Source organism: Saccostrea echinata, unplaced genomic scaffold (genome assembly GCF_033153115.1).
Source record: "Saccostrea echinata isolate AGI-Se365-2 ecotype Australia unplaced genomic scaffold, CSIRO_AGI_Sech_v1 ptg000060l, whole genome shotgun sequence".
In the NCBI taxonomy this organism is placed as follows: Eukaryota; Metazoa; Mollusca; class Bivalvia; order Ostreida; family Ostreidae; genus Saccostrea; species Saccostrea echinata.
The window spans coordinates 802,874-815,219 of NW_026889809.1; the positions used below are offsets into that span (position 1 = coordinate 802,874).

The following is a 12,346-nucleotide window of genomic DNA, read 5'->3' on the forward strand; positions in this document are numbered from 1 at the left end:
TAGCAACTTTGTCACCGTTTATTAGAAATGAGTCAACCAAATCATCCTGCATATTTGCCAAATCCTTCAATCAAATTTTCTTTAAAAAAGTTTTCTTTATCATTAGTTTCAACACCTTGAAAGATTCCTTGTTGTTATTTTGAAGACTAATTCACCTCCTCATTGCTACATTTCAATGACTAGTATACCTAATGCAGTGAAACCTGTCAAATATGCTATGCGCTGAGAGAAAAGATGAAGAACATGAAAAATAGTAAAATGGGAATAAAAAAAGGAATTCACAGTGAAATGGACAGCACAGGTGTTGGGTTAGTTTTCACTCTACATGTATAAAGTAACCTTGCCATTCACTTGTACCCAAATCTGATGATTTTAAACTAAGTTTATGAATATTCTATCTCAAGAATTACTAAAAGGATCGAGTTCATGTATAATGCAGGAGAGAGAACAATTCAATCATTCCACATAAAAATATTTGACATTCCTCATAACAGACATTTATTTTTAAGTTTTACATTTAATGTAATTACAATTAATGATTCCAAACACAAAACATGAAAAATATGTATTTCTGGGGAGCAATGATTTATATTTCACTATTACACTGTAAGTAAGGAGTGAATAACAAACACAGTAGTCCAAGACTGTCTCTGTCAGTATAATGTCACAATTATCAGTCTCTATCCCATGTAATTAGAGATAATTCTTGTAAAATAAATCCCAAGCATGATATGCACACTACAATAAGTGTCACTCATACATACATGTGTCCAATTGTTAAGTGTGTAAAGTATATAAATGTCTTAGGTTCATTTATTTGTTTCATGTTTCTTCCTTTTTGAGTTTGTGGAAGCCGGCAGTACTGGAGAAGTATTTAGCGTTGGCTGCCTGCACTTTTCTCTCTGCCGCCTGTGGATTTACAATCTCCAGACCCTATAGCAAAGAATTACATGTCTATATATACATGTACTGATAAGTTTAACATATCTAATGGTTTTGTTCACAGAAACAATGACATTGACTTTATCATATATTATACACATACCTGTAATGGTGTGAAGGTCACACCTGAGACTTTATCAAGTATTATACACATACCTGTAATGGTGTGAAAGTCACACCTGAGACTTTATCATGTACTATACACATACCTGTAATGGGGTGAAGGTCACACCTGAGACTTTATCATATATTATACACATACCTGTAATGGGGTGAAGGCCACACTTGAAGCTGTTCCTGCAATCTGTCGCTTTACAGTAGTACTGCCTCCCCATACATTGTTCTGTTTCTGAACTTTAGCCTTTTATAAAATAATATTTCACATTTCAGTGACAAGGTTTGTTTGCCTCTTTAAATAAATCAGACATAAAGCAATCTTAATTATATCAGATTCAGTCAGGTTAACAATAAATATGCCTTAAAGTTAGACTTAGTTTGGCTGTGTTAAGCAGATCATAATCAAAGACTATCACTGAGTGAGACTGAAGACCACCGCAGGAAAATTATCAACTGAAGCCACTTTCTGTTTTCTGTACATCTTTGTCAGAACAGTAAATGAAACCAACAAAGATGAAGTTTACATCAATAAAGATTTACTAAACTGAATCATTTCATTATGGTATTCAAAAACTGTAACATTTATGACGTTAATATGATGAATTGACTAAGCTACAGGAAAAATATTCGCTTTGCCAATAGGGCTTCTTGTAAATCCCTTTGTTGGAAGCAAAGTCATGATTCTATCTCCCTATTATCAGTTATCTTTCACCTCTGAACCTCCAACTTTTCTTGTTTTTTCCCTTTATTGAACCAAAACATTAAAAACTGATTCATAATACATGTAATATGAAAATGTTTTGAAAACTACCAACAAATACAGCATATAAACCACAGAGAGCAATTTCTGCTTTTTTGTGTTTGGTTCTCTTGGGGTTTTTTTTAAGGATGAAATGTGTTTCCAGTACATGTATATTTGTGCTGAAAATAGACACTTACTTGTAGAGTTTTAGAGATTCGAGCCTTGGTTTTAGAGTCTACCACTGGACCACGGATCTTGCCAGACTGGGATTTTCCCAGAGCTCCCAAAGAGAATCCCAGGTCGTCCTGATAGGCATCCTCTTCAATCTGAAATTGTCACCTTGTCATCATTCACACAGTTCAAATATTCATATCAGACATCACAGGAACTTTTTCCTCAACATTGTTGGGCACTTTTTAAAAAATATTTCTTGTTTCTAACCCTAACCCTGACATTGTATGTAATTTCAGTTTGAACAAGAGTGATTGAAGACTACAAGAGAGCTGGATGATGTCTGTGTTACCTCTCCAAAGTTCATTCTGTTGGCTGCCTTTCTGACCTCTGTCAATCCTAACCTCTCCTTCATTTTTCTGGCTCTGAAAGAAGAAAGTCACAACAAATAGGTCAATAGACTGTCTCAATATTTTTTACAAAATCTATTTTCATACTGTAAACATAGACGTACATCAACATAATTTTATGTAAAAACTAGAAATATGTCCATAGGACATGAATGCCCCGCCGAGGGTATATTAGTAATGCAACATTTTAACACAAATTGAGAAAAGTGAGGTCAAGGTCAAAGGAAAGGTCTAGGTGAAAAAATATTGATGCAGTTGAATAGCTTACATCAGTATGTATCAGCATATGAAGTTTGACACTAATTTAAGAAAAGTGAGGTCAAGGTCAAAGGAAAGGTCAAGGTCAAAAAATGTTGATGCAGTTGAAAAGGTTACATCAGTATGTATTAGCATATGAAGTTTGATAAAAATATTGTGAATGGTTTCTTTAAAACTGAGCTAAACACTAATTTAAGAAAAGTGAGGTCAAGGTCAAAAGAAAGGTCAAGGTCAAAAAATATTGATGCAGTTGAATAGTTCTCATCAGTATGTATCAGCATATGAAGTTTGACACTGATTTAAGAAAAGTGAGGTCAAGGTCAAAGGAAAGGTCAAGGTCAAAAAATGTTGATGCAGTTGAATAGCTCTCATCAGTATGTATCAGCATATGAAGTTTGATAACACTATCTTGAATGGTATCTTTAAAACTGAGCTAAAACTTATTTCAGAAAAGTGAGGTCAAGGTCAAAGGAAAGGTCAAGGTAAAAAATATTGATGCAGTTGAATAGTTCTCATCATTATGTATCAGCATATGAAGTTTGTTAAAAATATCTTGAATGCTTTCATTAAAACTGAGCTAAACACTAATTTAAGAAAAGTGAGGTCAAGGTCAAAAGAAAGGTCAAGGTCAAAAAATGTTGATGCAGTTGAATAGCTTACATCAGTATGCATCAACATATGAAGTTTGATTACACTACCTTGAATGGTATCTTTAAAACTGAGCTAAACACTAATTTAAGAAAAGTGAGGTCAAGGTCAAAGGAAAGGTCAAGGTCAAAAAATGTTGATGCAGTTGCATAGCTCTCATCAATATCTATCAGCATATGAAGTTTGATAAAAATATCTTGAATGGTATCTTTGAAACTGAGCTTTGAACAGAGCTAAACGCAAAGTGTGACGGAAGGACAGACGGAAGGACGGAAGGACGGAAGACGGACATGACAAACACTATATGCCCCGGCCATATTCATGGCGGGGCATAAAAAAAAAATCTACAGATAATATAACCCTGACCTTCGACCTCCGCGTCTTTTGCGGGACTGTTCTATGGGGGCTGGGAGGGGCTTCACAGTTTTGACAGGGGGTGGTTCTTGTAATTTGTCCAGTTTCTGTTCTATCTCTGCCCTCAGGCTGTCCCCAATAGCTCCGTCCACACTCTCATGGAAACTGTCCACACGGGCAGCCAGAGTACACTTAGCAGCCACCAGGCGAGCTGCCTTCTTTCTCAAGTCCTAATCACGGAGAAGGAAAATTCACGGACAATAACAGACCTTTATAACATAATATTAGTAAGTGGGAGAATTCACTGACTTTTAACAGACCTTTATAACGTGAATTATCATGTATTTCACGGGTAATTCTATTTTTTGTTTCAGTTCTTTACCATATTTATACAATAAATCAATGCAGCAATGCTGGTGTGAGGTTATGCTATCTGTGAAGTACCAGCAGAGTAAGGTACATTTTGGTAATACATGTAATATAGAAATTTTTATCATTATACTAGGAAATAAAATTGAATATAACCAGGAAATTCAGATTAATGATAATCCAACATTATTATTTTTTAACTTGTTAAAACTAGTAACTTCCTCATACAAAGAATTATGGAATATGTCTAAAAAGACTGTATTCTATTAAAAAGAATGAGTTAATTTAATTTCAGAACACATACTGGCCATAAAAGAGTGCTTTACCAAACATTCACAGCTCTTCCGTGATGAAAGATGAGAAAAATATGGTTACTTTGAAGTGACCTTGGTAAAAGTTTAAGGTCAATGACATATACTTTTTTCATGTTTCATCTAACATAGTATTCTTGATCTTGAGCAAAACAGAGGATCTTTGAAATACAATATGTGACAAGACTCGATCTATACTTGGAATGATAAGAGCCCATTGTGAACCTTTTTTTATGAAACGTGATGAGAAATAAATCTGTTCATGATGTAAAGAATTAAAAAAAAAAATCTGAAACTGATCAGTTAAATTGTAATTACCGGGGGAGTTTTCTGTACGATATCACTGTAATAAACATGCCCAGTATGAGGGAGAACGGCAGCCGTGGAGAAACCAGATAAGGTTCGTTTCTGAGCTCCAAGAATCTGTATATTACATGCTGGCATTTTGGATAAATTGGTCAAGCCACCAGCAATTCCTGCAAGAAGATTGTAAAAGTTCAATACAAAAACTACCACAATAATCTAGAAATGAATATCGAGTTGTCATGCATACTTTCAATATCCCAAAATCTCTTGAGTTTCTGAGTCACAAACAAGTAGAATCTTTTAGACAGGGCAAACAGCTTTTACTCACTGTTAATCAAATTGTAGTGAGAAGTATTGTAAAACGTAAAACGGAGCTTGCAGATCACAAGTTTATGACACAAAATAGGAAATAAAGTTTGATTGAAGGGGATTAATGTGTTAACATCAGTTCCACATGAAACTATGTTAATACATACATATGCATATACACTTGTTTAAACAAAGTATTAGAAAGTTATGCTTCTTGCCACTAGGTACATATTTAATGTATTCATATATATGCAATGTTTCCTGCAATCTATTTTTCATGATATTCAAACTTTCAGATACATGAATCTGAAATACCTTTATCTTTAGCAGACAGTGCATAGAGTTTGGCTGCTTATGAAGACCCATTGATGATAGGCAGATAGGGAACTATTACAGACTTACATAGAGAGATCAAAGCCATTAGATTGGTTGTATAGAGGCTACCACAATTATAGATTGGGAAATGTTCAGGAGACTTACCCATAAGTTTTGCTGCTATGGAGGCTCCTACAATGATTGACAGATTAGGAGCTATGAAGGACATACGAGATTCCACATATTCAAAGATCTTAGCTTTACACTCCGTGAGGTCCACTGCCTGGAAAATAAAAGGGAAAATACAAAAGATTACAATTTACATGGAGTAAAGTATAATGGTGTCTCAATAACCCAGTCATTTTACCTGCAGAATCAATTTTATCATGCTACCTGTATACACATAAAGCAGAAGGAATTTAATTATTCAGTAATTCATTTGCTTTGAGTGATACACGTATCATCACATTAGGAAACCAATTCTGTATACCACAATAGTTTCTGATTAGAACTTTGTACACCTGTAATAATATGTGTACATAACATCCCCATCTTTTAAGGAGTTGAAATGATTTAATTCACAAAAAATATTTTATTTTTATTCAAAAATATTTTATCAAAATGTGGTTTTACCATTTTGCAGGCTTCATTAACGACAGCCAATTCTTCAGGAGACAACTCTGAGCTAAAATATTAAAAAAACACTCACTCATAAACAGCTGCATTATCAACACATTAAAATCTGGAAGAAAGATGTCTTAGTAATGTTAATACAATCACAGTGTATTGATTACTATAAAAATATGCCTCACATTTTTTGAAAGACAACTTCTATTTCCATTCAGGAGATCATGTGAATAATCTCAGAGTCTGAACTTTACACATGAGCTTACCACTGTGGGGTAGAATCTGTAACTTTATAATGAACTTACCCCAGAATAGTAAAATCTGTAACATTACTTTGAGTTTACCCCTTTGTGGTAGCTGTAATCATACAATTGAGTTTTACTCTTGTATGGTAAAAGCTGTTTCTCTATAAATGAGCTTACTGGGCCTTACCCTGTGTGGTAAAAGCTGTTTCTCTATAAATGAGCTTACCGGGCCTAACCCTGTGTGGTAAAAGCTGTTTGTCTATAAATGCACTTACCCCTGTGTAGTAGATGCTGTTACACTGACCACCATTATTGTGGCTGGAGTCAAAATCTCTTGCAACACTTCATTACTTTTGGAGTTCTCAAGAATATTGTTTCCAAGTTCCTATAAAATAATCACACACACAGAGGTAGAATACAGCAAAATCAGGCTGTAACAAATATTTAGTGAATTATAATAACAGTTCTTCAAGTATACCTTACATGATTTTTGCTACTGTGACTTAAGATAGTTTTTGTTTACCTGTACAGTTCTAATGTATTCTAGGGGTGTGGGGACTAGGGACTCGAGCTCAGGAAATCTCTTGGAGTAATGGTCTCTTGTAAACTTGTGAATCACGTCTACAAAAGCAAACATTAATTGCAGTAGGACTAGCCACCAGTGTAAAATATTTTCAACTCTGACTTCAGCTTTAGTAGACTGAAGGTCGACTTAAACATATGGAAACTAAAACATATTTGCTTTAGGAAGACTTAATACTTACATAAAACTTAAGGGAGACAACAATTTAATGGAGATTTAACACTACGAGGAGACTAAATTCCTTAGGGGGACATAACACAGCCTTATATTAACATTACTTACTGATCTCATTGTCAATTTCCACTGTGATGTTGTTCGCCTCCACAATCAGCTGATACTCAGGGTCTGCTTCTACAGGACCAGCAACTGATCCACAAACAAATTACAAAATCATTACTTACTGTATACAGGGTTATTTTCGCCCTGTGTTATTTTCGCCCTTTCGCACTTGCGAACAATTTTGCCCTGTTTTAAATTCGCCCAGTCACAGTTCTGTTTAAGAAATGGTACTGTGTATTTTGAATTCGCCCCGTTTTAAATTTGCCCACCTGTGATTAGGGCGAAAGGGGCGAAAATAAAACAGGGGCGAAAATTTCCCTGTATACAGTATGTCATATAAAATAATAATTGTAGTGACAAATATTAAGATCTGTTAATTTTGCCTCCTTCCTTAAATTAAAAAAAAAGAAAACACCTTAATGAAAATAACTTCTTTTGAATATGAACTAAGTCTAAGACAATGAAAACTGCATAGATTCATTAGATTGATTAGATTCACACAGAACTCATACTAACCTTTCTCCCTGCATGGTTGACCTGCATATTTCTTTATTTCTGTCATGATGCGTGCCAGGTCAGGTCCATCGCGGAGTTTGGCAATGTGTTTTACAGATTCTTTACTCTTGTAATCTACCTCAGGAACAACTTCATCAACCTCGGCAATGATGTCCATCTCCTCATCTCCTGCATTGTGTTCAACATCATCATCCTCAAAGTCTGCCAACAATTCATCAGCCAGCGACATGGTGAATCTCTATAGTTCGTCACGGCAAGTTCCAAATTCACTCTAACACCAATAATTAAAACAAGAATCAAATAATAGATTGTATGCTTTTGTCTGTTAATATGTATAGTTTCAAAATTTTAATATCAAACTGATGAAAAACGTGTCCTGAATGTATACAATCATGAAAGTGATCCTGTGTTTTGTATTTTTCTGATTTAATGAGATAAACGGTTCAATTCATCATCACAAAACAATCTGTCTCAAGCTACAAGTGACTCATTGATACGAATAGACATTTTAATCTAAATTTATATTGTCAAAAGAAAAAATACCTAGAAAACCCAAGATATACAACAAATTACAAAGATACGAATACCAGACGTTCACACCATGGACGCTGCCATCTTGAATATTTCTTAATTCAATCATAAGATGATTCGTACTGGTTAAGCATCCCCTTTACGTCAATACCAAATCGCCTAAATTATCTCGTTGTAAATGCTGCGACACTGTTTAAATACCTATTTTAATGCGACGATGGATTGGTTTATACATGTATATTTTTCTGGACTTATTTTGAGTGAAAGTTATGCAAATATCAAATTTTCTTAAAGTAGGTTCCTGGCATTAAGAAATTCTGATTTTTTTTATGATGCTCTGAAATTCCACTTTTTGATGTTCCCTTGTAAATCTGTACATTTTTTTTATCACATAGAAAATTGCTGAGAAATTAAACTTTAATTGATAAAACTGTAATATATATATATTATTATAACAGTAACTTGATCCGAAGAGTCGTATCACGTCAAGTTGACAGGCGCGGATCATCAGATCAAACTCGACGCTTCGCGTCTCGTTTGATCTGATGATCTGTGCCTGTCAACGAGACGTGATACGGCTCTTCGGATCAAGTTACTGTTATAATGATAAATTTATTATATGCCCCTTAACAACTAGCAAAATATGAGGAACACTTCTAGTATACCGGTCCCTATAAATATGGCGCTAAAATAGGTGCCGCCGAAGGCGGTGTACAATATAATACGATCGCGTGAGCGATAGACAAAATCGATAAAAAAGGCCACAAATCGCAAAATTGAGCCAAAAATCGTGTTCCTTGTGAAAAATTGGGTTTAAAAAACTTGTTTTTAAACACAGTTTTTTAAATGAGAATTAAAAGGTTTCGCAAAATATTGTACTTGTTGAGTAGATAAAACTCCATTTTGCGTTGTTTAGGAATGTAGTCACATGATCAGTTTTTGACGTAATCTCATAAATATTCATGACGTGCGTCACTTGTGTTTTGACGTAATGAAGACTTGTGAAGAAGTAGGACTCAAAGTGAAATGCTACTAAAATTGCGAGATTTTTGTAAGAAATGCAGGGATTTAACAAGTGATAACTAATTACTAGTAATTGGTTGATTGTATTGTGCATCACCATTGATTTGAAAGAAAAAATATTCTGAATATGGACATTAGGAGGTTAGGATATCGAGCTTAAGAAAACGGTAAGTCGCTTTTACCAATTACTTGCCAAAACTTAGCGCACAATATCGGGTATGTTTAAACATTAGACCAAGGCTAATTCATCCATGTTTCGCAAAACCTTCCTGTTCTTCCGGTTCTTTGTAAGCAAAAATTGCATATATACATGGATAAACCCAAAGTCAGATATAAGATGCGAACATGGGTGAATATAAAACAGTTACAATATCCGAGCTATATATACTCTAACCCTAATCCGTAGATCGCATACAATGCCATATTAAATTAACGGTTTGTTTAAGTTTTGCATGTTTCATGCTTTACTCCTATAAGATGGTATATCGGCACAGTTCGACATTAGGCTGATTCATGCAAGTTTTTGGTCACAAAAGGCACTTGGCAGTGCCTTTTGTAAGCAAAAATTACATGAATTAGCCCAAAGTCAGGAAGATTTAAGAGTGGATTTATAAAACAGTTCCAATCTTAAGACAAAATACCCTAACCCTAATCACTCGATCGAATGCGTTTTGTTGAAGCGAGGGGAAAATGGCGGTTTGTTTACATTCTGCATAGCGACGGCAAGGGAAATAACTGCTCATGCGCAATCGCGTGATTCTGGGGACCGGCATACTAGAAACTTCCCAAATATGATAAAAGAAAAAAACTTTTTGGATCAATTACATAACTTTTATCCATTAAACAAATCATTTTTGATGCGCGAGAATAAAAACGTCATTTATCTGTGTACTGCGTCATCAGTTTCAGAGAGGGGTGATATGGATTCAGAAAACCACAGTGTGGTGATCCGGAACGTCGGATCACATCGTCTCGTGATTGCGTAAATTCAACAGTAAAACTGAGTGACAGACAGTTGGGTATATAATAAAAACACAGATCAATCTAGTATCTATCTTCCAGAATTTTTTTTTAAAAGAGTTTGTAGCAAGTGGCCTCAAAGATGCTCTAAACACTGCCCACTAAAGAGTTAAAATTCCACGGTAGTTTATTAATTTATACAGTTAGAGTGAATGTGATCTTCCCTTTTATCCACAGTACGTAGATTTGCGAAAAGCTGACATTAAGGTTGTTGTAATCCTTGCAACATCAATTATTTGTCATTAGCTTGCCTCGGTTAAAAAATGATCGTACCCAGAGCATGCAAAAATTATATGACTTAGGTGCAGTCTGAAAACCTCAAGTCATATATGGCGTATTTTTATTTTGTAAGTTTAGTCTAACTAAAACTAAAAAGATATTTCTATTTGTTTTATTACTTTATATAAAGATAGGACTTTCCTGTAAATTACACAGTTTAAATCAATCACGTTTCAAAGATGTTAGAAATTTAAAACAATAACTGATTTATTTACCGACTCCGCATTTAAGTAATAAACACAGTTTAAAGTCAATTTAACTATGGAAACATGAGGTTATTCAAGTTCAAAATCGGTGAAAATTTTAATTTGAAGGTTAATAACATATATCATGTTTATTTACACTCAATCTCGTGTTTTTATTTTTTAGCTCAGATACGCCATATATAGCTTTAAATAAGTCAATGTCCGCCCCTACCGATTAACGGTTAGAGTAGATTTTGTATGAAAATTATGATTAGAACTGTATATAATTATATATAATTCTTAAAATTGTAAAACAAATACAGCACACCCTTTCAATAATGACTAATATATACATCCCTGGCCCATGAAATTTTGTTGCAAAATTGTTTTGTTTCATACATTTTTTCTTCTAAAACACGTTTACAATGTTTTGCTCTGAGGAAAAAAAACTATATTTAATAAAAATATCATTCTCATGGTATTATAAAATAAAACACCGCAGTGGGATCTTTTTGATACAAATTCTGGCACAGGACGTTTTATCGGATTTTCTTATGGAACACATAGTAAATTAGTGTTAGAAGAATATTTAAGAAGCAAAGCAAATCAATACATTCCTGGACCTGGGTGTATAGACTTTTTTCGGGGGGGGGGGGGGGGGTCTTTCCGCTAGGAGGCACCTATAGAATATATAGCACAGACACAAATTAGCAAGGGTTCTACGTGCACTAGATAAAATCCATGACTTTGTTTATTACCCGAAGTATTTGTTAATTTTATCTATTATCTTAAGTTTTTTTTTGTTTAAAAATATTGCTCACTCACTTTGTCATTTTCTCAGACATGGTACGAAAAACAAAAAATATCAAAATTATTTAAAGAGTACAAAACAACAGGGAATTTTTTTTTTTTTTTTTTTTTAAACCTTTTATGTATCAGCGATATTCTCTATAGAGAAGTAGATACACTTTCGCTTACATCTACTAATGTTTACATTTTCCAATGTCTTTCTCTGAGTTAAATCTACAAATAAGGTAATGGCTTTATAACCCCATAAATCGATTGTCTCAGCACGTGACAGAACTGCATCCTTTTTTCGCTGCGTGTTGCTTAAGTAATACACCTGGTGGGGATGCTGGTTATGAACTGCATCCTTTTTTCGCTGCGTGTTGCTTAAGTAATACACCTGGTGGGGATGCTGGTTATTTTTTTAATTGAATCAAGGATCGGGTAAAAATGTAAATATAAGGAATAACTGTCTGATTTTTTGGTTTAATGATGCTGATCAATCAATTTGCTCGCGTAATAATTTTACGCATAAATAAAACCAAAAAACTAGACAGTTATTCCTTAACTGCCAGCTGCCAAAGGTTTGCTTAAATCGTCAAATCTTTGCACGCTTCTGGTTTCGCTTTTAAGAATGTACTGAAGTTCTACTTACGCATGGTGTTAAACTTTCATTTTGGACCTTTTTCCCCAAAGAAAATGGGAGTTACTTTTTTTGTTGAGAATAAAGCGACAATAAACTAGAATAAAAATCAATATATACACCTTTAAATGAAACAAATATTTAAACCTTTCTGTAGAAGGTAATTACCTGGGGGAACTGGTCACAGGTAAAGGAAACTGGTCACAGGTAGAAGTAAAAAATAACAACTAAATTTTGCAGTGTATGCTTTAATCATGTTTGCAAACAGAACGACAATTTACAAATAAACACTTACTAGTATAAATGGCAATCAAAAATTAAAATATATAATACTGGTGTATATTGTATGGGTTTTATTGCACAGTCTCTGTATTTGA

At 34.2% G+C, this 12,346-nt stretch overlaps 1 protein-coding gene across 1 annotated transcript; it reads right to left on the reverse strand.

The window, feature by feature from the left end:
* On the reverse strand, positions 1–7,773 carry LOC133175073 (U4/U6 small nuclear ribonucleoprotein Prp31-like). The gene is made up of 12 exons (XM_061310196.1): positions 7,503–7,773; positions 6,990–7,073; positions 6,648–6,745; positions 6,400–6,509; positions 5,886–5,937; positions 5,418–5,535; positions 4,641–4,798; positions 3,655–3,872; positions 2,325–2,397; positions 1,999–2,127; positions 1,205–1,303; positions 1–933 (listed from the first exon to the last, which is right to left on the reverse strand). The coding sequence occupies exons 1-12, from the start codon at positions 7,729–7,731 to the stop codon at positions 823–825; spliced, it is 1,479 nt and encodes a 492-aa protein (XP_061166180.1). The 5' UTR covers positions 7,732–7,773; the 3' UTR covers positions 1–822.
* Between the last annotated feature and the right edge of the window lie 4,573 nt (positions 7,774–12,346).